At 67.3% G+C, this 20,744-nt stretch overlaps 6 protein-coding genes across 6 annotated transcripts in view; 4 read left to right on the plus strand and 2 right to left on the minus strand.

The window, feature by feature from the left end:
* The window catches only part of MNEG_4236 (putative Malignant fibrous histiocytoma-amplified sequence 1 like protein), a gene marked incomplete at both ends in the record, with an annotated part of 5,706 nt that extends 1,028 nt beyond the window's left edge, over positions 1–4,678 (plus strand). Inside the window, 9 exons of the mRNA XM_014047283.1 lie at positions 20–140; positions 365–425; positions 679–1,016; positions 1,241–1,356; positions 1,645–1,726; positions 2,038–2,154; positions 2,637–2,803; positions 3,126–3,405; positions 3,764–4,678. Coding sequence (XP_013902737.1) covers positions 20–140; positions 365–425; positions 679–1,016; positions 1,241–1,356; positions 1,645–1,726; positions 2,038–2,154; positions 2,637–2,803; positions 3,126–3,405; positions 3,764–4,678 — 2,197 coding nt within the window. The remainder of the gene's footprint in view (positions 1–19; positions 141–364; positions 426–678; positions 1,017–1,240; positions 1,357–1,644; positions 1,727–2,037; positions 2,155–2,636; positions 2,804–3,125; positions 3,406–3,763) is intronic.
* Positions 4,679–5,851: 1,173 nt separating this feature from the next.
* MNEG_4237 (hypothetical protein) lies at positions 5,852–8,342 on the plus strand (the record flags this gene model as incomplete). Its single annotated transcript, XM_014047284.1, has 5 exons — positions 5,852–6,061; positions 6,285–6,493; positions 6,728–6,858; positions 7,066–7,693; positions 8,003–8,342. 5 exons carry the CDS (start codon positions 5,852–5,854, stop codon positions 8,340–8,342), a joined length of 1,518 nt encoding a protein of 505 aa, XP_013902738.1.
* Positions 8,343–8,790: 448 nt separating this feature from the next.
* On the plus strand, positions 8,791–12,669 carry MNEG_4238 (minichromosome maintenance protein 10; the record flags this gene model as incomplete). The annotated part of the gene is made up of 10 exons (XM_014047285.1): positions 8,791–8,893; positions 9,013–9,101; positions 9,234–9,298; positions 9,522–9,690; positions 9,881–10,351; positions 10,619–11,145; positions 11,334–11,445; positions 11,790–11,876; positions 12,096–12,181; positions 12,510–12,669. 10 exons carry the CDS (start codon positions 8,791–8,793, stop codon positions 12,667–12,669), a joined length of 1,869 nt encoding a protein of 622 aa, XP_013902739.1.
* A 631-nt stretch (positions 12,670–13,300) lies between these two features.
* Positions 13,301–16,382, minus strand: MNEG_4239 (hypothetical protein; the record flags this gene model as incomplete). Its single annotated transcript, XM_014047286.1, has 7 exons — positions 13,301–13,354; positions 13,564–13,659; positions 14,075–14,173; positions 14,381–14,419; positions 14,653–14,756; positions 15,674–15,809; positions 16,023–16,382. 7 exons carry the CDS (start codon positions 16,380–16,382, stop codon positions 13,301–13,303), a joined length of 888 nt encoding a protein of 295 aa, XP_013902740.1.
* An 884-nt stretch (positions 16,383–17,266) lies between these two features.
* MNEG_4240 (50S ribosomal protein L3-2) lies at positions 17,267–19,049 on the plus strand (the record flags this gene model as incomplete). Its single annotated transcript, XM_014047287.1, has 3 exons — positions 17,267–17,822; positions 18,216–18,541; positions 18,774–19,049. 3 exons carry the CDS (start codon positions 17,267–17,269, stop codon positions 19,047–19,049), a joined length of 1,158 nt encoding a protein of 385 aa, XP_013902741.1.
* Positions 19,050–19,650: 601 nt separating this feature from the next.
* On the minus strand, positions 19,651–20,475 carry MNEG_4241 (hypothetical protein; the record flags this gene model as incomplete). Its single annotated transcript, XM_014047288.1, has 1 exon — positions 19,651–20,475. One exon carries the CDS (start codon positions 20,473–20,475, stop codon positions 19,651–19,653), a length of 825 nt encoding a protein of 274 aa, XP_013902742.1.
* Between the last annotated feature and the right edge of the window lie 269 nt (positions 20,476–20,744).

The raw sequence follows: 20,744 nt of genomic DNA on the forward strand, positions 1-20,744 counted from the left end.
ACCCCCGCCCCCGCCTCAGGTGCTGGCCGCAGCGGCCGCAGGCGGTGGCGCGCTTCACCGGCTTGGCGCGCCTAAACCTCAAGGGGCCCTACATCCACGGTGGCAGCAGTCAAGCGCGCGCGGACGCGGTCGGGCCGCTGGTGGGCCCCCACTCCTGCGTCGCGCCCCTGGCAGTCGCGCTGCTCTCGGCACCTCGATGGTTGCGCCGCGCCCGCACGTTCACGACAAGCAGCCGATTGCCTGCTTGCATGAGCGTGCTTGCAGGATTTTCGCCGCGTTTTATGTCCCCATGCTGCCCTGCCGCCCTCACGACTGACGCCAGTGATGCTGCACCGCGCCGCCCCTTGGCTCCCCCATGCCGCAGCTCATGAGTGCCGCGCTGCTGCCTCGACTGAGTTCCCTTGAAATCTCCTACCCCGGGCCGGGTGCGTTGTGTGGGGGGCCGCCGCCCTGCCTTGCCTCTACGCCTCAAGGCTGCCTTTGCTGGGCACGCCGCCTGCGGGCAGCTAGTTGCTGTGCCCGCTGCAGCGCGGCCGCGCTGCCTGGGCCGCTGACGTCACACTTGCAACCTGTACCTCCGAGTACTAGCTCCTTGCTTCCCCTTCCATTGTGGCGTCATGGTGTGGCTTCCACCTTCAAACCACGTGTGCCTCCTGCGTTTCTCGTCTGAGATCACAGGCTCCCTCGATGATCTGGACGCGCTGACTCAGCTGACCAGCCTCGCCCTCTGCCGCGGCCACGACGCGGGCGGCGGCGGCCTACCCCCCTCGGCAGCCGCCGCGATCGCGCCGCCGGCCCAGCTGCCGGGCGCGGCGCAGGGCGGCGAGGAGGCGGGGCCCGCGGCCGCGGCGGGGGCGGCGGCGGGGCTGGACGCGGACGGGCGGCCGCGCGATTTTGTGCAGCTGCCGGCGGCGGTGGGCGAGCTGCGGCTGCTGCACACGCTTCGGTTGGACAACCTGCCCCCCTGCTACGACGCCCTCCGGCGGCTGCCGGCGCTGCTGCGGCTTGAGATGCGAGTGAGGGACGGTCGTAGGGCAGTTGGACCTTTTCACCCTGCAGACGTTTCATATCAAGGCCTTTTTGCAGTCCTGGACACAACTGCTGACTGTGCGCGGCAGGCAGCTGCCCGTGGGCTTCATGCAGATGCGCTTCCGCACCCGCCTACGCTCATCGCAGCAGCCAGGGTGCGCTTCTGACCCCCGGGAGCCTCGTGCGCGCGCTTGGCCTTGTACCCTCTCAGGGCCAGACGCTGCGTCTGCGCAACGGGCTACTCATGGCCGCCAACCCGCTGCCCGGGGTGGGGCAGCTGCGGGGCCTAACAGCGCTGGTGGCGCGCTGCAACTACGGCATCAACAGGTGCGCCGCGGGGCCTCACGGTGCCGTGGCGGCTGCGTTGCCCGCCGGGAGTTGGCCGCGGCCACCCCCCTCTCGCCGCGCTCCCCGCAAGCCGCGCCGCGCGCTTTTCCGCCGCCGCCGCCGCAGACTTTCTCGTGCGCGCGCCATAGGCCGCCCGCCGGCCGCGTGCTGGCCTCGGCTGAGGGCGCCTTGTGCCCGGACCCACGCTAGATCGCCACACGCCTACTAAGAGAAGCCCCCATCGCACATCAAGATATCATCCCCACCCTCCTGCCCCCTTACACCCAGGCTGCCCGCTGAGATCGGGCAGCTGGCGGCCCTGGAGGTGCTGGACGTCTCCAAAAACATGCTCTGGCAGATCCCTGACGAGGTGCGGCGCCGCCCTACATCACTGCTCACTCACTCTGTATACTATACATGAATATGCGCGTCCGACTCGCGCCGCACACGTGTGCCTGCTCGGCGTTGTCCATCCTGCTGGCCTCGCGCTGCCGCCTGCGGTGCCGTTTTGTGACCTCGGTGCCGACGCGCCTCGCGCAACGCCTGCGCTCCGCATCCGGTCAAACCTCGCCAGACCGCCTGTCTGGGCCATCCCTGTAAACAAAACGCTCTGCTGCCCTCCTTATCAAGTGTCAGCGAACGCCCCCCGCCTGCGGGACCCCGCCCCCTGTGCACCCGCAGGTCGCGTCGCTGCGCCGCCTGGCGCACCTGGACGTCAGCTCAAACTGCCTCACCGCGCTGCCAGAGTGCCTGCCGCCCAGCCTCACGCACCTGGACGCCTCCAACAACTCGCGCGTGGTGCGATAACCGACGCTTCTCATCTCATGTTTGTTTATCGGTCCTGTGATGCTGATGAGTCTGTCATTCTTTGATGTCATAAGGGCGGAGATGGTGTGTGGCTGGAACCGGTGTCGCGCACCGAGCTCAGTCGTGGTTGCTAGCGGGCTGTCGTCGAGCTTGGCGGCGCCGTGTTGGGGCCCTGGTGCAGGTAGCTATGATTTCGGCCTGTCAGCCCATGCTGGCCGGTGCTGTTCAGGTCGCACCTCGCCGCAGAGTGCAAGTGTGAAATAACACGCACCACACCTGGCCCACAATCCGCACACACCTGCCCCACAATCTGCACACACACACACACACACACACACACGCGCGCGCGCGCGCACATGCACACACACTTCCTCCGCCCTGAACGCCACACCCGGCGCGCCCCCACCCCAGAACTCCCGGCCCCTCCCCACCCACCGCCTGCCCGTGCCCCCCCGACCCCCACTCCAAACCAGGTCCTTCCCGAGTCCCTCTCGCGCCTGGGCGCGCTGCGCTCCCTCCACCTCAACTGGGTGTGGTCGGACCTGGGCCCCGTATTCCGCGCGGGCCGGGGGCTGTCGCGGCTGGAGCTGCTGCGCGCGATTGGCAACGGCATCACAGAGCTGCCAGACACCATCCGCGAGTTCAAGGCGCTCAGGCGCGGCCCTCCGCTTTTCACCTCGCCCTGTTGTTGGGGGCGTGTTCGTCGTGCGGGGGCTCGCAGGGGCGGAATTCGGTGCAGATGGCTGGCAGCACCGCCGGATTTCCCATTCCAGGGCCTTCCAGAGGTGGAGCCCTTCCATCGCGGGGCAATAGGGCAGCCCGCCGCCGTCGGAAATCCGCACCTCTCAACCCCCTGGTATCCTCTAGCGGCTGCCGCACGCGCCAAAGAAGCCCTCCGAATGAGCCGCACATTCACACGCGCCGACGCCGCCCCGACGCCCCCCTGTCGCCGCCGCCCGCAGGGTGCTGGAGCTGTCCATGAATAACCTCTCCTCCCTGCCGCCCGCTGTCGGCGCCCTCGCGTCCCTCGCCACCCTCGACCTGTCTGACAACCGCCTGGCGTCCCTGCCAGACGACCTGGGGGCGCTCGCTTCACTGCAGTCCCTGGGGCTGCGCAGCAACAGCCTGGGGGAGCTGTGCGAGGGGGTGGGGGCGCTGGGGGCGCTGACGTCACTGGACGTGTCCATGAACCACCTGGAGGCGCTGCCGTGGAGCGTCACCCGGATGACGGCGCTGCAGCAGGTGCGTGCGGCTCGGCGCAGTGTGCGCCCACGTGTGGGCGTTTGCAAGTGCGTGTGTATGCGTGTTCAACTCTGGTGTGCTGCCGATTGTGCTGGCGATCAATCGAGGGCCGGCTCGGTGGCAGGTATCATACGCCTGTGGACATGAGCGCAACCACTCCTCGAGGGGGCGGGGGTGGTCGTGCTCATGTCCAGCAGGATCTCTTATTGCACCTTTCAAGAGACACATCAGCAAAGCGCAGCCCTGCGAATGGGCGCGAACTACACCGTGTAGCAAAGCAGTGCGGCTCGTCTTTCTCATCGCCCAAAAGCACCGCTCCTCCCCACGCCCCCAAAAATTCAAACCCCAACTCCCGCAGCTGGCCGTCTCCATGAACCCCCTGGCGTCGCTGCCGCCCGGCCTCTCGGCCCTCACGCGCCTGCGTGTCCTCGAAATGTACTACGTCCGCCTGCCGACCAGCGCGCCCGCCGCGGACGCCGGCGCCGGCGCCGGCGCCGCGGGCTCAGCGTGCGGCGCCGACCAAGGGTGCGCTGCGGCGGCGGCCGGGCACCGGCTCCAGGATCTGATCCCGGGCCTCTTCGTCTTCTGCAACGCCCCCGCGCCACCTGCGCCCGGCTGCGCGGCGCGGGCGGCGGCGGAGCTGCCGATGGGGCCGGAGGGCCCTGACCCCGGTGATCTGATCGGCGGCGACGAGAGCCACAATGGCGGCAGCGGCGGCACGGAGGTCGGGGGTGCTGATCACGGCGTTGATGCTGCTGCTCACGCGCTCTACGCTGACGCAGCGCCCCCGCAGCGGGATGTGGCGGCGGCCTCCCCCGCGGGCGGGCCCTCCATGAGAAGCTGCCTGGCAGCTGGCGGGTGCCCTGGCGGCGCCATGTCGTCTAGCATGGGCAGCAGCCTAGGCGCGAGCACCAGCAGCGGCAGCAGCGACGCCGCGGGGGCCTCCGGCGGCGGGCCCGCGGCGACGGGCGCGTGGGAGGGGGCAGAGGGATCCGGGGCCGACACGGAAGATCTGGAGTCGCTGCTGTTTGAGATGGGGCTGGCTGAGCAGGTGGACCGGGCATCTGCGTCGGCGGGCGCGGCGGCTGCGTCGTCCGGGCGGCCGCCGGCCGCAGGGGCCCCTGCCCCAAAGCGCGGCGGCATGGCGGCACGTGGCGGCGCGGGGGCTGCAAGCAGTGATGGGGACGACGTCGCGGCGGCGGTGGACCAAGGGGCACCGTCGGGTCACGCGGAGTACGCGCGCCCCGCCAGGCGCTGCACGTGGTACGAGTGACCCCCTTGAATTCTGCGCGCGCACTTGCGTGGTGCCCAGGCTGCTGAGTCTAAAGCCGCGCGACACCCCACTAGTGTAGCGCTTGCGCGAGGGAACGGCTCTGTGCGCTTTGGCATTCGCTCAGCTGTGCCTTCAGCTGCAAGTGCCACTGCCATGATTGCCATTGCTTTGATCACCTCTCTTGGAGTTGTGACGGGCTGAGCCTTGAATCGTTTCTCAGCTCGTCCAGTGTTGTTTGAGTCTGTCCGTCGCCAGCATACCGGGCCTGGTGGTCAAGCATTGCCATGCAACCAGCCTTATTGATCAGTGCACATGGCAGCCCTACGGGCTAGCCCTGTGATTTCACATGCAGCACCAATACAGGGCTGCTGCAACATGCAGCCACCAGCATCGACTGTGGTGCGCACAAGCATCCTAAATCTTGAGTAAAAGACACGGCATCCCAAAAGGTGGGGGCAACAGTGGGTGTGAGGTGTGTGGTGCTTGGGGCTGGGCGCGTGCTTTGAAGGAGGCGGGGCTTGCACTGGCGGGGCGGGGTGAAGCGGGGCGGGGTAGAGTGAGGTTGGGCGACAGGGGTATGGCGACGGCATGTGACTTTGCCGATATTGCATCGTTTCAGGTGTGAAGGCCTGTGGGTAGCTACCCTTATTATGCAGTAAGCACTCGCCATACATCAACAGGGGCCTGTTTTACTGTGTCTGCATTGCCGTGAGCGTGGGAGCACCATTGGCCGTTCTCACCGGGCAGGCCCAGGGGTGGTCAATCACCAGTGCACGGCGGTCAAGCACACTGACCTTGACATGCGTGTGGTGGCTTTGAATTTCGATCTTGGCTGCAGCGACTATGTTATAATGCATAACATAGCGCATTTATACCGCACACCCGATCATCAGGCCTCTCGCTCTGCATTCGCTTCATCACCCCGTACCCCTTGCTTGGTCTGAACTACCCAATCGGCAAACGGGGCATTGAAACAATTTGAGTGATCCTGAAATAAACCCTAAGCGACGCACTCAGCAGCACTGTTGCCGTTTTTTGAGGCCCCACCGTCTGTTTCTGAATTTAGAGCAGCTTGGCGGTCAAAACAATAGCCTACTATCGGCATATGATAGGATAAGCGGATCGAGTGGGGTTTCGATCAGGCCGCGGCCCCGTGCTCCAACGCTTCAACCCATGGCGGCGCCGTTGGACGACGTGGCCCCCCTGCCGCCGTTACCGCGGCCCCCAGCCAAGGAGATGCGCGGCCCGACCGACTGGTGCAACTGGGTCATCCCCGGGCGCGTGATCGCGGGCGCTTACCCCGCCTCCATGAGTGATGCGGACACTGAGAACGTGCTCACGCTGCTGCTGGAGCTCGGTATGAACACTTTTGTGTGCCTTCAGGTGCGTGTTGCCCATCCCACCGTCGACAACGGCACGCACATGCCACGCGGCAGCTAGAAGTGCCTGGCAGCAGTCCGCGCCACTTCCACATCGAAACACGCAACCGTAACAGCGGCTTGTGTCAGGGAACCCAACTTTCCGGTCCACACGGCGCCCATCCGACCCAACCCCAAATCTCCGCCTTCACATGATTTTCAAATCACTGCTGGTTTGACCCACCCAGGCAGAGGTCAACATCCACGTGCCAGACCACGTGTGGCGCGCCGGCCACAGCCTGCGCCCGTACATACGCGACGCCCAGCGCATCCTGTCGCGCGCCCACGAGACGCGCAGCACGCGCATCAAGCAGCAACGCATTGACTTCCTGCACCTGCCCATCATCGACGGCAGCGTCACCACGGACAGCGCAATGCACAGGCGAGCGGAGGCAGGGTCTGACTGATGGACCTGCCGAGCGAGGCGCCACGACAGATGAGAGACGCCGGACGGGCCGCCGTTTTTTGTCAGCGCTTGGGTACCGCTTACGAATTCTTGAATGACGGCACCCCTAAGCACACGCTGCAGGGTGAAGGAGTACAGATCAAGCAATTGCCAGCTGCGTGACTGGCATGCTTGTCTCCGTGACCAGCACAGTGCTAAATCACTCCCTCTCTGCAAACCGTGCAGGCTGGCAGAGGACTGCTGCGAGCGCGTTCTGCGGGGAGAGCGGCTCTACATCCACTGCTGGGGCGGCCACGGGCGCACCGGGACGCTGGTGGCTATCATGCTGTCCCGCCTGTACGGCCTGCCGTACACCAGTGCGTCGCGCTCGGGATGGCGCGCGGATGGCGCAGCACGATACTGTGGGCGACGGGCGGCAACGCTATCTTCTGCGCAGTTTGTCGTTGCAGTGTGGTGAACGATTGAGTGCACAACAGCTCGAGGCAAGCTGGATGGACTTGCGCCCACACCTACGGCCGCTCTGCTCACACATCGTGCCCGCTCGTCCCCCCAAAACCGCCCAGGCGCGCTGCGCCACACGCAGGCGTACCACGATGCGCGCGTGTACCCCCAGGGGGTGCGCTCCCCGCAGACAGCGGTGCAGCGCGCGCAGGTCAGGCGGCTGCTGCTCGTGCCCTCGCCCACCGCGCGGGCGCGCGCGGGTGCGCTGCTTCAAGACAGGGGGCTGGCCGTCAGCAGTGGCCTGGCTGGCACGTATGGCGGCGGCGGCGGAGGCGACGGCGGCGCCGGGCAGCAGGAGGCGCCGGGTGGTGCGGCTGATCAGTCGTTCTTGCAGGGACGGCAGCAGCAGCAACAGCAGCGGCCGCCGCCGCCGCAGCAGCGGCAGCAGCAGCTGTGGCCGGCTTCCCCTCCAGGCAAAACCTACAACCTGTCAGGGGCGCGCAGCAGCAGGGGTGCAGCGGTCGCGGACGCGGCACCAGGAGTTGCGGCAGATGCCTTGAACCCGGCAACGCCGTCCAAGGCGGCCCAGCCGCAGCGGGTGCTGGGGCGGCTGGGGTCCCCGGCCACCAACATAAGCCCTGCAGCTGGCTCTGCAGGCTGCAGCAGCACGCTGGCAGCCCTGGGCGGCAATATTAGCGCCGGCCTCGCGCTGCGCCAGCACAAGTTTGCGGCAGCGCTCAGCAGCAGCAGGTGGGCGCGGCAGAGGGCCAGGGGGTGCGGCGAGTTGTGTGCAACGGGTGTGGGTGCGGCGGGTTGCCAGAAATGTTCGTTACAAGCAGCTCGGACGCGTCATGCCTTTAAGTGTCCTGATGCAGATGCATATGTTTTGGCTTCGACGAGGTTTAACATCTTGCCCACGCACCGCTTTTGCTTCTCGCAATGCCTTAGCGTGGTCGCTGCTGACTCCATCTTTCAACAATCCCTCGGGCGGCCCAGCAGGCCTGCAAGTCTGGCTGCCGCCTCGGTCGCCGCACCTCCTCGGCCCTCCTCCTCGCCCAGCTGGATGGCTGCCGTGGCGGCGTCAGCGGCCGCTGGCGCAGCAGCCGCATCCGCTTCTCCCGCAGCCGGCAGCAAGAGCGCCGGCTCCGTCGCGGCTCCGACGACCCCTCCTGGCGTCAAGGCATTGGCGCTGCGGCGCGGGGGCACCGGCAGCTACTCGGCGCACGAAGGGGTGCGGCAGTCGCTCTTCAGCAGCACTGCAGCCGCAGGCGCGGCGCCAGCGGGCTCGGGCGCGACGCAGGTCATGGCGCGGCAGATTGACGGCGGGCCCGTCCGTGGCGCCGAGCCCTTCACGTCGCACTACCCGCTTGCGATCGCTTTGACGCAGCAGCGAGAGTAAAACGCCGCTCATGAGCCTTGCGTGGGAGTGGCCAGAGGCATACAGCTTGTGCATGCTCATTGTTGATGTCATGAGTTGTGATTGCGTATCCATGACCCGTTCAACCCCAAAACATCTTCGCCGGCAGATACCATCAGCGCATTTGGAATCGCGTCACTGCATACAGCTGGGTTGGGGCACACACTTGACTGCGTACCAGAGTACAGGCCCGTGACATGGCGCCTGCGCCCGCTCGCATTCGGGCTGGGCAGCGCAGCAGAGAGCCAGAGCCCGGTGGCCAGTACGTGCATATCCGTTTGAGAGGTTGTTATTGCCCATTTGATCACATCCAACATAAGACGTCAACCCACAGGTCAGCAGTGCAGCATTCAAACAAAATTGTGGAGTACCGCACGGTAGCGTACAGTGTTGCCGTCCTGGCTTCACAAGGTCCGTAAATCTGGCTTAAATGGATGACGACGATGCGCTGTTGCAGCTGCTGGACGCGGCCAGCGTCCCGGAGAAGCGCGCACGGCCTTCTAGCACGATAAAGAGCCTCGCAGGCAAGCGAAGTACAATAAATTCCCATGAATGGGTCGATTAGTTGCACAGCCGTCAGGGCTTGGCGCTGTTGGGTTCGTCACCTGGTGCTGCTGTTGTTGTGCCGACTCGTCCCCGTTGCGCTCCGCAGGCGGTGCAGCGGCGAGCACACCAAGCGTGCGGCGGCAGGTGCAGGCGCAGCCCTGCAAGCACTATGTAGAGGTGTTGACAGGCATCAAGGTGCGTGACGGATTGCGGCTTAGCAAGCAGCCTCACTTCAATACCACCCCGCCATACACCGGGCGCTGCAACCTCCCAAACCCGTCACCACACCTTGCGCTTGCCGTCGCTGTGCAGTGCAAATTGCCCAAGGTGTCTGGCGTGGTGTTCAAGGAGCAGGTATCGCAGCTGCAGTTCGTACCCCTCGACAAGGCCAGGTGCGCGCCGCATGGCTGCAAGATACCCATGAGCCACGCGCCCATGTGGCCGCCCCCTCTTCCGTGTCCCCGCATGGCGCAAATAACCCTCGCCAATGCGCATCCTTGTTGAACGCATCATTTCCCTTCCCCCTTACCTTCCTTGCACGGCATTTCCTGCTCACCTTGCACCCCCTCCCCCGGCCCAAACCTTCATCGTCCCGCACTGCTCCTCGGGTCTCAGGAGTTACACGTCAGACGCCCCCTGGCTGACCATCGGCGTGCTGGTCCGTAAGGAGTTTGCGGCGACCTCCAACGGCCAGTCCTTCAGCCGCTGGCAGCTGGCCGACCTGAGGGGCGGGGAGCTGCGGGCCGTCCTCTTTGGTGACGCGCATGCGCAGCACAAGGGCGCGGTGAGAGGCGGCCAGTTTGGATCGACCGCATAAGGATGGGCGTGCACTCCCAGCGCGCTCTGTGGCGTCAGCCGCGCTGCCGGCGCCCGCAAGGCAGGCGCTGGATGCCTGTGCGCCCGCACGCCGCCCCGTTGTGTGACCATCGGCTCCGCCGCGACGCAGTACACGCCCCCCTGCCCCCTGGCCCCAGGCGGAGGGCAGCGTTGTGGCCCTGGGCAGCTGCCGCACATCGCGCGACGCGCAGTATACGTCGCTGTCGGTGTCTGCGCCGCATCAGGTGCAGCTTCTCGCCACCTCCGAGGGCTTCGGCTTCTGCCAGGGCATCACAAAGGCCGGCGAGCGCTGCTGCCGCGCGGTGGACAAGACGGCGAGCCCGTACTGCGAGTATCACGTGCTGCAGCAGCAGCGGCAGGTCAAGCGCGACCTGAAGGGCGCGACGGCCAGCGGAGCAGTCGCGGCGGCGGCGGCGGCGGCGGGCGCGGGAGTAGCTACAGTCGGCGGGCCCGGCGGCGGCGGCGGTGGCAGTGGCAGTGGCATCGAGGGGCCAGGGCGGCCGCTCGGGCGGACGGAGGGACTGCAAACGGCGGGCGTGCCGGCCGCGGTGGGGCTGACCGGGCAGGAGCGGCGGGAACGGGAGGCGGCCCAGCTGATGGCCAACCGGGTGAGGGGTGCTTTGCTGGTGGGGCCCGGCATGGGCCTGTCTGCGGCGGGCGCGGGTGGCAGTCCGGACCGGGCCGCAAAGCTGCACCTGCTAGGGGACTGTGCAAATTTCATGCAAGCATTGCAGTGGTCCACCGTTTGCTGTCTGCATTCAGCTGGGCTCCGGGCATGCGGTCAAACCGCTCGTATTCAGCAGGAGGGCACGATCCACGCCCGCGTCACCCGCTGCCCTGGGTTGCGCTGCTGCGCAAACGTCTTCCTGCAATAGGAGCGCGTCGCGCAGCAGATCAAAGCGATGGGCGGCCTCAAGGCACCCGACCTCAATCGCACCAGGCCGCCGTCGCCGCCGAGGCATGCCGTCGGCGGCGGCGGCAGCAGCAGCAGCAACAGCAGCGGCGCACCCAGGGCAGCCGGCGGTGGCGGCACGGCGGCGGGCCGGGCTGGGGGCACGGCGGGGGGCCGCAGCGCTGCGGCCACGAGCGGAGGGCGGGGCGGGGGCGTGGGGACGGCCAAAGGTGGCGGGGACACTAAGCGGGCAAAGCTGTTGTCTGGCCTGGGTCTGGCCCCCAGGCCGCCGAGCGGCCCAGTGCCGCAGGCGGCCAAGGCGGGCGGCGCGAGCACAGCCACAGGCGGCGGCAGCAGAGGCGGCGGCGCAGTGGCGGCGGCAAGGGGGGCTGGGGCCGCCCCGAAGCCGGCCGCCGCGGGGGGCCAACTCAGCGGCGCTGCCGCGCAGTTCAGGGCGGCGTTTGGCAGCGTGCTCGACAGCGCGCCTGCAGACGCAGCTCCAAGTGACAGGTGCGGGGCCAGCTGGCCCCTCTATAAAATCCCGCCTCCAGAACCTTCCGACGTTCCTGGGAGTGCCGCCTGCCTGAGCCACGGAACAAACATGCCGCCCTGCCGCGCGTCTGCATTGCGACACGCCCCCCCCCCTTTGGCGCGTCGCCTTGCTGACCTCCCCTGCGCGCCGCCCGCCGCCGCCGCAGCCTGAAGGCCCTGGCGGACGCGCAGCGGCAGGCGGACGTTGACAAGCTGCTGGCGCACTATGAGAAGAAGGACGCCGTTGCGCAGCAGCTGGAGGGCATCACAAAGCTGACGGTGGGGCCAAGGGAGGGGGGGCAGGGGCATTGTGGGGGAGTGGGGTGTGAGCAGGCGGGGCTTTGTGGGGGAGTGGGGTGTGAGCGGGCTGTTGTTTGGGGCTGTTGGCAGAAAGAGTGGTGATTGCTTCACCTGGGAGACGTGCGCGTGTATCGCAGAAGTAGGGCAGTGTGACTCCTGCGCTGAGGGTCGGACGCGTGTCTTTGCATTTAACTGGGGCGGCCGATGTGGGTGGTGAGTACCGGTATCAAGGCACGCTGCACTTGACTTGCAGCTGGCGTTGGAGGGTGGCCCGCACTCGAGACCCAGCACGCGGCGCCGCGCTGCCCCGGTCTGCCGCGCAGGTGACCGCGTTCCGCTGCAGCGCCTGCAACGTGACGAGCGAGAAGCGCCACCCCTCGTGCTCGTCGCACCACGTCGTGCGCGTGCAGGTGGGGATCGGAAGCCCGGCCGAAGGCTTTGAGGGTGCCCTTGCAAGGGCAAGGCTTGGGGTCCCTTGGATCGCGGAGCGTTTCCAGACGCCTGGTCAGTCAGCCACTCCTCGGGAATTTGTGTGACCTTGCGCGGTCCACAATGGCTGCCATGCGCCCTCCATGCTCGCGGTGAGCCAAGCGTGCCCCTCCCCTCCCCTCCCCTCCCGTCCCTGCCAGGCCACCAAGCGCTGGTGGTCGTGCCGCAGCTGCGGCTGGCGCCTGGCGACGCTCAACACCCTCATCCCCACGAAGCGCTGCCCAAAGTGAGGGCCCCGCCGCGACCCCGCCGCGTTTGTGCAGTTGCCCTTTTACATGTTCAATGCGCTCCCTCGGGTTGACGCCGCCCACTTGACCAACCCCGGTTGACGCGGCGCGCCGCGATGCCGTGTGCCCCACAACCCTGGTCCACGCTGTTTCAAAGTTTGGCCAGGCAACGACGCTCTGCTTTGTAGCAGCAAGCACGCACTGCGGCGCCCCAACCCCCATAAGCCCACCACACACCACCCCAAACCCTGCACCAGCCTGTGGGCTGAGGCTTATCTGCCCCCTGCCGGCATCACGCGTCCCGGGCGTTGCTACCCATCGCTGCAGGTGCCGCGACCCCGCCGCCGAGTTCAGCGCGGCCAGCATGTTTGTGGCGCCGCGCGAGGACCGCGCCAACGACGCCGGGATGCACGCGGGCGTGGCGGCGCGCGAGGCGTTCATGGCCCGCGGGGTGGAGCACGACTTTGCGCTGACCTCCTTCCACTGACGGGGCTGGTTGCTGTGGGGTTATGCTTGCACCGCATGTGTCTGTTTGCGTGTGTGTTGAGGAGTGTGTGTGTAGGAGTGGGCGCGAGTACGTGTGTGCAACCTCTCTGTGTCTGGCGGACTTGCTGGCAGCGGCTGGGTGTTACAGCTGTGTGTTGATGACCTTGCGTGCTGGACTTGCCTCGTCTCTTGTTGCTGTTGACAGCTGGCGCCCGCTGCTTTTGTCGCTGGCAGCTCGCCCCCTCTGTGTGTTTTCCCCATGACTTGTGTCTCCCGATCATAGATCTACGCGCAGGAGTTGAGTTACCTCGACAGTGTGTGTTTGTGTGTCGAAAATCCCAAGACTTTGCAAAAGGCTTGCATAGACGCAGCATGAGGTGCAGGGACGAAGCGAACGAGCCCGAGGGGTACAGGAGTGACAGCACAGCCGCAATCCCAGCATCAGCACCACACATGCACACGCGCGACAGAGCGCCCACCGCACGGCATTCAACTGCACACACACTCAAGAGCACACCCTCATTTGCAGCTCCCTGGCGTGACCAAAACGTGCATGCGCCGCGCCGGGCCACCTCGGCAAGGCCACGCTGGCCGGGCCGCCCCTGCCGCGTCACCCGCGCCGCCGGGCCCTCTTAGATCCTGTCCACGTGGATGTGGAACTTAAGAGCATTGAGCTCGCCACCAGCCTGGGGGGGAGGGTTGAGGTTGGAATGAAGGGCGCACGAAATGGATCAGACCTCAGAGCCCGGCCAGCGGGCCCGCGCACGGCAGGACGAACGGCAATCCCGGAAGACCGCAGCCGCGCGCAAGCAGCTGGTTGCCGCCTAGCCGCCGGCTGCAGGGCAGTCCCAGCCCCGGGAGCGCGGACCCCAAGCAAGACAGGAAGAGTGCACACCTGCACGTGGATGAACTCGGGGCGCGCGCGGATGTCGAGGCCGTCGGGCTCCAGGGCCAGCCGCGTGTGACCAATGGCCAGCACGCAGTTGGAGACCTGCGGCGGAGGGCGCGGTTGGAGCGAACGGGTTGTGTGTGTGTGTGTGTGTGTGTGTGTGTGTGTGCGCGCGCGCGCACGTGTGTGTGTGTGTGGGTGGGTGCGCGCGCGCACGTGTGTGCGTGTGTGTGCGCGCGCAACACGGGGAGGCGGAGGACGAGGCGGGATCCCCATGCAACAGCCAGGCGGCGGCCGGCGCGATCGCCTTGCACTAACGCACTCGCGCGCTCGCAGCGCCCCGACACCGGCCCAGCACGCTGGGATTTCGCGCGTCCCGGCAGGCGCCGGATGGCGGGCAGCGACTGACAGGCGGCTGATGCGTTTCGCGTGTCTCTGAGCGCGGCATGGCATGCGGACGGGGTCAAGGACGACGGGGTGGGACGCGGGGCACAGGTGAGGGGCAGGTGTGGCTCACCGCGTCCATGCCGACGCCGGTGAGGCACGGCACGATGCCCTCGCGGATGCGCTGCGCCAGAGCCGTCGACACCACCTGCACGCCGCTGGCCGGGCCCACCTGCAGCCGAGGCGCCGTGCGCGTGGGGCAGGAGAAGCAGGGTCAGGGGGCGTCGATCACGGGGCGGAGGCGTGGGCCCGAAAAGGCAGGAAAACTTGCGAAACAAAGTGGGGCCAAACGGAGCGAGCCCAGCGACGTTGCGCGTGCGATCCGCGAAGCTGAGCTGGCAGTGAGAGCGCGGACTGGCTGAGGGCGCCGGGCCCCGACCTGCATCTCCACGTTGTTGGGCGTGATGGCCCAGTTGAGCTGGAGGGCAGCGGCAGAGGGCGGGCGGAGGGGGGGTGTCCGATCAGCCGCCAGAGCACAGGGGCCGCGCGCCCTCACCCCCCTGGACCGGCCGTGCGACCGAGCACGAGCAGCATCACCTATCAGTGCATAAGCGACCCGCAGCGGCCACGCTCGCATGCCACGCCGTCCGCCCCCTGGGACCTGGCAGGCGCGAGCCCCGCCCGCGCCCCGCCCCACGCGGCGCCACCCACCGGGTGCTTCGCCATGTACATCGCCACTGACGGCTTTTCGGGGGTGCCCCCCTCCCTGAAAGCCGTCTGGAACGTCAGGTCGTGGCCGTCGTTGGCCAGGTAGCCTTCGGAATTCAAACATTCAAACCGGCACCAACGACAGACCAGATCATCGCGAACCAAAAGAGGGTCAAGGCAGGCCAGGAAAGCAAAACGGGCGCGCAGAGGGCAATGCGAGGGTCAACAAACCGCATTCGTCGGGCGTCGGGGGGTGGAGGGCCGGGCGTCGATGGAGGTAGAGGGAGGGCGTCGATCGAGGGGTCGCCACGGGAGGGAGGGCGGGAGGGACGCGGGATGGCGGCCCAGGGGGGGGGAAAAGGCGTGCAGAAGGGGCGTAGGCAGGCAGCAAGCAGCGGGGGGAGAGGACGTCAGAGGGGTTGGGTTGGGGGGACAAGATGGGGGAACACCACGGCCGGCCCCGGCGCCGCGGGGGCGCGCGCACGGCAACGCCCCACGATGCGGCTGCGGTTCTTTATCGTATCCCGTTTGCAGCAACTGCAAAAAAGGGGGCCGGTGGACGGGGTGGTGGCGGCACAGAGGGGCCGGGGGGATCGGGCTCGCGTCAGGCTGGGGAGAGAAGCTGGGGGGAAGCTTCTGGCGCTGTGGGAGAAAGGAGGGGCCATGCCCCGATGGTGGGGACGGCCGACTGGGGCCAGCTGGCCAGCTGCTGCCGGGTTTCGCGGTTTGGCTGCGGTTGGTGCGTACGGCTGCTTGCGCTGGTGCGGCTCCCCAGCTGCCATTAGCAGTCTTGCCTTCTTGGGCTCATGGTGCTCGTGTCCTCCTGCCCCTTTCAGCCCACGTGCTAATATATTGGCTCACACGCGCGCAGGCAGCTCTTGCCTGCAACCCCATGTCAATGCGGAAACAGCGCCGCTGTTCAACTGCCAATTCAGTCACATGACTGCGGCGCCCTCCAGCACTGGCCGCCCCCCCCCCCCCGTCCCCGGCGCGGCCCCCTCCGGCATCCCCTCGCGCCACCCACCCCGCGCCGTGGCGATGGCCTTCACGCCCTGGTTGATGCAGCTGCTGCCGATCGCCAGCATCGCCGGCGCGTCGCCCGCGCGGCAGGTGTGGGCCACCTTCCCGGCCACCTGCTTCACTTGACTGTTGGCAGACACCTGGCGTCGTGGGTTGGATTCCATGGGTTGGGGTCGTGTCTTTGCGTCGCCATGCGGACGATCCATGCGTTGGGAGGCGGGGCGACGCGGGTCTGCGGCATGCATGTGTGCGCGCCAGCTGCAAAGATGGTGGCAACGCGGTCCTCTGGACAGCAGGCTGCGCCGCTTGGGTTGCGCCGTCGCGAGCAGCGCACGAGGTGGTGTGCTGCGCACCTTGACAAAGGTCGGGCCGCCCGGCTCCTGCGGGGGCATGGGCGCGAGCCCGGCGCCGGTGCGCGGCGGCCCGGCCGCGGCGCGCGCCTGCGCTATCGCCGCCGCCTGCGCGGCGGCGGCTGTCGCTGCGGCGATCGCCGCTTTGAAGGCGGCTTGCTGCAGGGCCGCATCGTCGGCCGGGGGCGCCGCGGCGGGGGGCGCGGGGAGAACCTCGGCCGCGGCCGCAGCGGCTGGTGGCGGAGGCAGGGCGTCAGCTGCGTGAGGAGCTGCCACTCCCTTTGCCGCCTCCTTGTCCTTTTCGCTGTAGGGCTCCGCACGGTCAGGCGAGCTGGCTGAGCGGCGCTCTGGTCCTGGCGCCATCGCTGCTGATGCTTGAGGAGCACTGGTGTCGCTGTGCTTGCTGTGTGCGACTCAGCACTTCAGGCTGCCTTACAGTTAACAGACGACAGGAGATAAAGCGCGGACCGTTCACGGCCTTCGAGGAGGCGCGAGATCAGACGATCACACAGCGGTATGGCTGCCCACTTGGTTCAACAGACTATGTCGTTGTCCAGATTGAGCACTCCAGCGACAAATGCTGTGAGGACGCGAGTCTCGCCTGCACCCGCTTCTGCCCAGCTCCTGTCGACCTGCTTCTGCAGAAACGCACCATTTTTACACACAATTTGTGCTAGATGTTACCCAGGTGACTAACATCCGCTGTATTGTTTCTTTGAAGCACTGCCACGAACACAGATCGCAAGGGCACGAGCAGGAGCCGCAGACGTGCAGCGCTCCAGGCGCTTTTTTTCTATTACTGTGCCATGCAACCGCTGCTGGGCGCCCGCCTCACAGCGTCGGCTTCTCTAGGCGCTGGGCAGCAGATCTGTGCGTTGGCTGCTGCTCTGCGGGGCGTGCTGCAGGCGCCGCTCAGCCTTGGCAGCGGCGGGGGCGGGAATTGCGGCTACGGCACAGCAGCATTGTCAGCGGTGACTGACGATACTAGTAGTAGCAATGCCAGCTGCAGCAGCAGAAGCAGCAGCCGCGGCGGCAGCCGCAGCAGTGGCAGTCGCAGTGGCGGAGGCAGAAGCAGCAGCCATTTGTCTTGCTGCACTGACGGCGGCCACAGCCGCTGCCGTAGCGGCAGCGGTGCCAGCGAAAGCAGCAGGGATCCCAGCAGCAGCAGCAGCAGCAGCAGTGGCGGTAGCGGCGACGATCCCGCGCGTGGGTCTGCCGACCACAATCAAAACTTCCGGTGGCATGACATGGCACCCACCGCAACCGCCGGCAGCAGCGCCAGCGCGCTGTGGCCCGCGCAGCAGCAGCAGTTGCAGCAACAGTCGCTTCTTGTGCATGGCGCCGCCCGCCAGCGGCTGCTCGGCAACATGACGCAGCAGCAGCAGCAGCAACAGCAGTGGGGGCAGCGAGCCCCCCACACCTCCTATCAGCAGCAGCAGCAGTGGCGCGCCTACCGCGGCGCCGCCAAGCGCGTCCGCCACTCCCTCCCCGACGAGCTCTCTGCCGCGCTGGCCGTCGCCAAAGCCGCGCGCCCGCCGCGCGCGGAGCCGCCGCAGCTCGCGCCGCGCGAGCTGCAGTTCTCGTCGCGCCGCGCCGGCGCGATCGCGATCAAGGCGGGCATGACCCAGGAGTGGGACGAGTACGGCGCGCGCGTGCCGCTGACGGTTCTCTGGATCGACGACTGCAAAGTCATGCGGCACAAGACGGCGGACGCGGACGGCGTGACGTCGCTGGTGCTGGCGTGCGGCGCGAAGAAGGAGAAGCAGCTGCACCCGCGGCAGATGGCTGAGTTCAAGGCAGCCGGTGAGGGCTGGGGTTGGGGCAGGTGGTGGGTTTGGAGGGCAGGGACGGCGGTTCAGGGGCAGTGTGCAGGGCACTGTAAAGGGGCGGAAGAGAGAGGGCGCGAGAAGGAAAGAGAGAGAGAGAGAGAGCGTGTGTCTGTGTGTGTGTGCGCGCGCGCACCCGTGCGCATGCGGAGGTGGGCGTTGCAGCATCTCCTGCAAGGCAGTCGGTGACATGTGCTGCGCAAGCGGCGGCCTTGCCCAGATCACCAGGGTTCCCATGATGCGCTAGCCCCAGGGCTGCTCAGAAAGGGTGCTTAACAGGATGCATTGTCTCGGCTCCACACACACACACACACACACACACACACACATCATGACCCTCCCACAACACACCCGCCGCCCACAAACGCAGGCATTCCCCTCGCGCGCAAGCTCTGGGAGTGCCCCGTCTCTGAAGACGCCGTCCTGCCCGCCGGCACGCCCATAACGGCCGCCCACTTTGCCGCGGGCCAGTACCTGGACGTCACAGGGACCACCAAGGGCAAGGGCTTTGCCGGCGTGATGAAGCGCTGGGGCTTCAAGGGGCAGGGCGCGAGCCACGGCAACACCAAAAGCCACAGGCGGCCGGGCGCGATCGGCGGCGGGCGCGCAGACCCCGGCAAGGTGTGGAAGGGCAAGAAGATGCCGGGGCACATGGGCGCGGAGACCAAGGTGGTGCGCAACGTTTGGCTCTACAAGGTGCGCTTCCGCAGAGATGGACAGTGCCGCGGCCCGCTTGAACAAGGACAGAGGGGGCCGCTCCGGCAGCAGGGCTGCTGGGTTGGGGCGTGGGCCATTTGTGGCTGTGCCCATCCTTAGACTGGCCGGCCCGCGCGGCTTCCGGCGGCGTTGGCCTCTTCATCGGCGCTCCCACGGCCCGCCCCCTGACCGCCCACTCTCTGCTGCCCACACCCCCAAACCCCTCCGCCAGGTGGACCCCCAGCGCAACCTGCTGTACGTTCGCGGCCAGGTGCCCGGCCCCGCGGGCGGCTTCCTATTCATCCGCGACGCGTTCCGCTGGCACTGGGCGCAGCGCGCCGCCGCGGGGCTGCCATTCCCGACGGCGCTGCCTGTCCCCGGCGGCGAGGGCGCCATGGGCGGAGCATCGGGCGTGGTCGTGGCCAAGCGGGACGGCCCCGACCCGTACGAGAGGTTCCGCTCTGACGTGGGGGAGTACGCGGAGGGCGCCGACTGGAAGACCGAGTGATGACATCAGCTGACTCGGGAGTGCAAGCGGGCCCGCGGCGGCTGTGTTAGTTGGCTGTCGGCGCGGTGTTCCTTTCTTGCGCCACGCGTGCGAGGGTGCGCGCTTGCCGCGTGGCGCTGCATGTTGCTCTGGCTCTGCTTGTTATGCCTCTGATTTCGCAACTGGGGTTGGAGCAAATCAGCAGATGGCCACCAGTCACGCAGCGGGACCGCCCAAAAAACGCGAGTATCACCTTCTTATGGTTGTAATTACACAGCAGGCCCGCCTCATGCCCCAGATTTACCCTGCTCCCCCATCATTTGAACAGTCAGGGCCCCCTTGCTGTACCACAAAGTACGATCCCGTCAGTGAATGACCAGTGTGGATTCGCAAAGCGCTGGGCTAAGAGAATTCAGGTGGTGTAAAGTAAGGTGCAGACAGCCCTGCTGTTCCAAGCGCAAAATGACCAACTGTGCGCATGTCGTCGCTGAAACAGGCCTCTGGTGCTTCAAGCAACGATGAACCTTTGTGCAATGGTGGGAGTGATAGTCAAAGCCACAGATCCCGCTGTCAACAGGCAAGCCCCTGCTTTCCTGCTCAATCCTGGGGTTGGCAGTCCTATTCACTCCCAGTCGCTGGGGGCCAACCAGGCCCCCAGGGCACTGTAGGTGCCGCCGCAGTCCTCGTCGCGCCCCCAGCCACTGCCGCCCCTCCTGGGCCCGCAGCCCGCCGTGCCGGCCCGCTGGCTGCGCCCGCCATAGCCGCCCCTGGAGCGGCGCTCCCACCGCTGCTGCACTGTGTGCTGGGGCGCCTGTGCCTGCAGATGCTCTGGCAGCCGCGGCACCCAGCCGTTGGCAATAGCATTGCCCACCTCGTCGGCCCAGTCGGGGATCTTGATCTGGATCGACTCCCACTCGCGGTCAGCGGTACTGGCAGCCGGCGCCCTCGGGGTGGTGCGCTGCTGAATGCGGTGCTGCTGGTGCTGCTGCTGCTGCTGCTGCTGCTGCTGCTGCTGCTGCTGCTGCTGCTGCTGCTGCTGCTGCTGCTGCTGCTGCTGCTGCTGCTGCTGCTGCTTGCTCTTGCGCTGGCTGACTGTTTGCAGCGGCCGCGCCGCCTTGGCCACAGCAGCCGGGGAGCGGGTGCGTGGCGCGGCTGCTGTGCTGGCGTCGCCGCCCGACGTGCGCCGCAGGTCGTCGCCCTCGCTGTCACGACTGCTGCGGCTGCCGCCGCTCTTGCCCGCGGCCGACGCTTGGACGTCGCGCACCGCCTGGCTGAACAGATCGCGGGGCGCCACAGGGTGGAGGCGCTTGCTGTGGGAGCGGCACGCTTGCGCCTCGGCAGCGTCGGTGGAAAGGGCCCGGGCAGACCCCCAGAGAGATGCGGGTGCCTTCCGGCAGCCGACCGCGGGGGCGCTCGGCTGCTGCTGCAGGGCGATGCTGACAAACATATCGCCGTCGTCGCTGGCACGGCCGCTGGCGGTGCTGGGTTGGCTGCCGGCTCTGCTGATGCTCGTGCTGCTGGTGCGTGGGTCAACAGAGGTCACGGTTGTGTGCGTTGGCGCTCCTCCCTGCTCACTCTCACGCTGCTCCTTGGGGTTGGCCGGAGCCTCGCCTGCTCGGCTCACAGGGGGCTTCTCAGGGCCAGCATCTGCCTGGTTGACATCGGGCTCGGCGGGCGATCGCCGGCTGTTCCCCTGGCCGCGGATGGATAGATAGA

The sequence above is a fragment of the Monoraphidium neglectum genome, assembly GCF_000611645.1.
Source record: "Monoraphidium neglectum strain SAG 48.87 unplaced genomic scaffold scaffold00577, whole genome shotgun sequence".
Lineage (NCBI taxonomy): Eukaryota > Viridiplantae > Chlorophyta > Chlorophyceae > Sphaeropleales > Selenastraceae > Monoraphidium > Monoraphidium neglectum.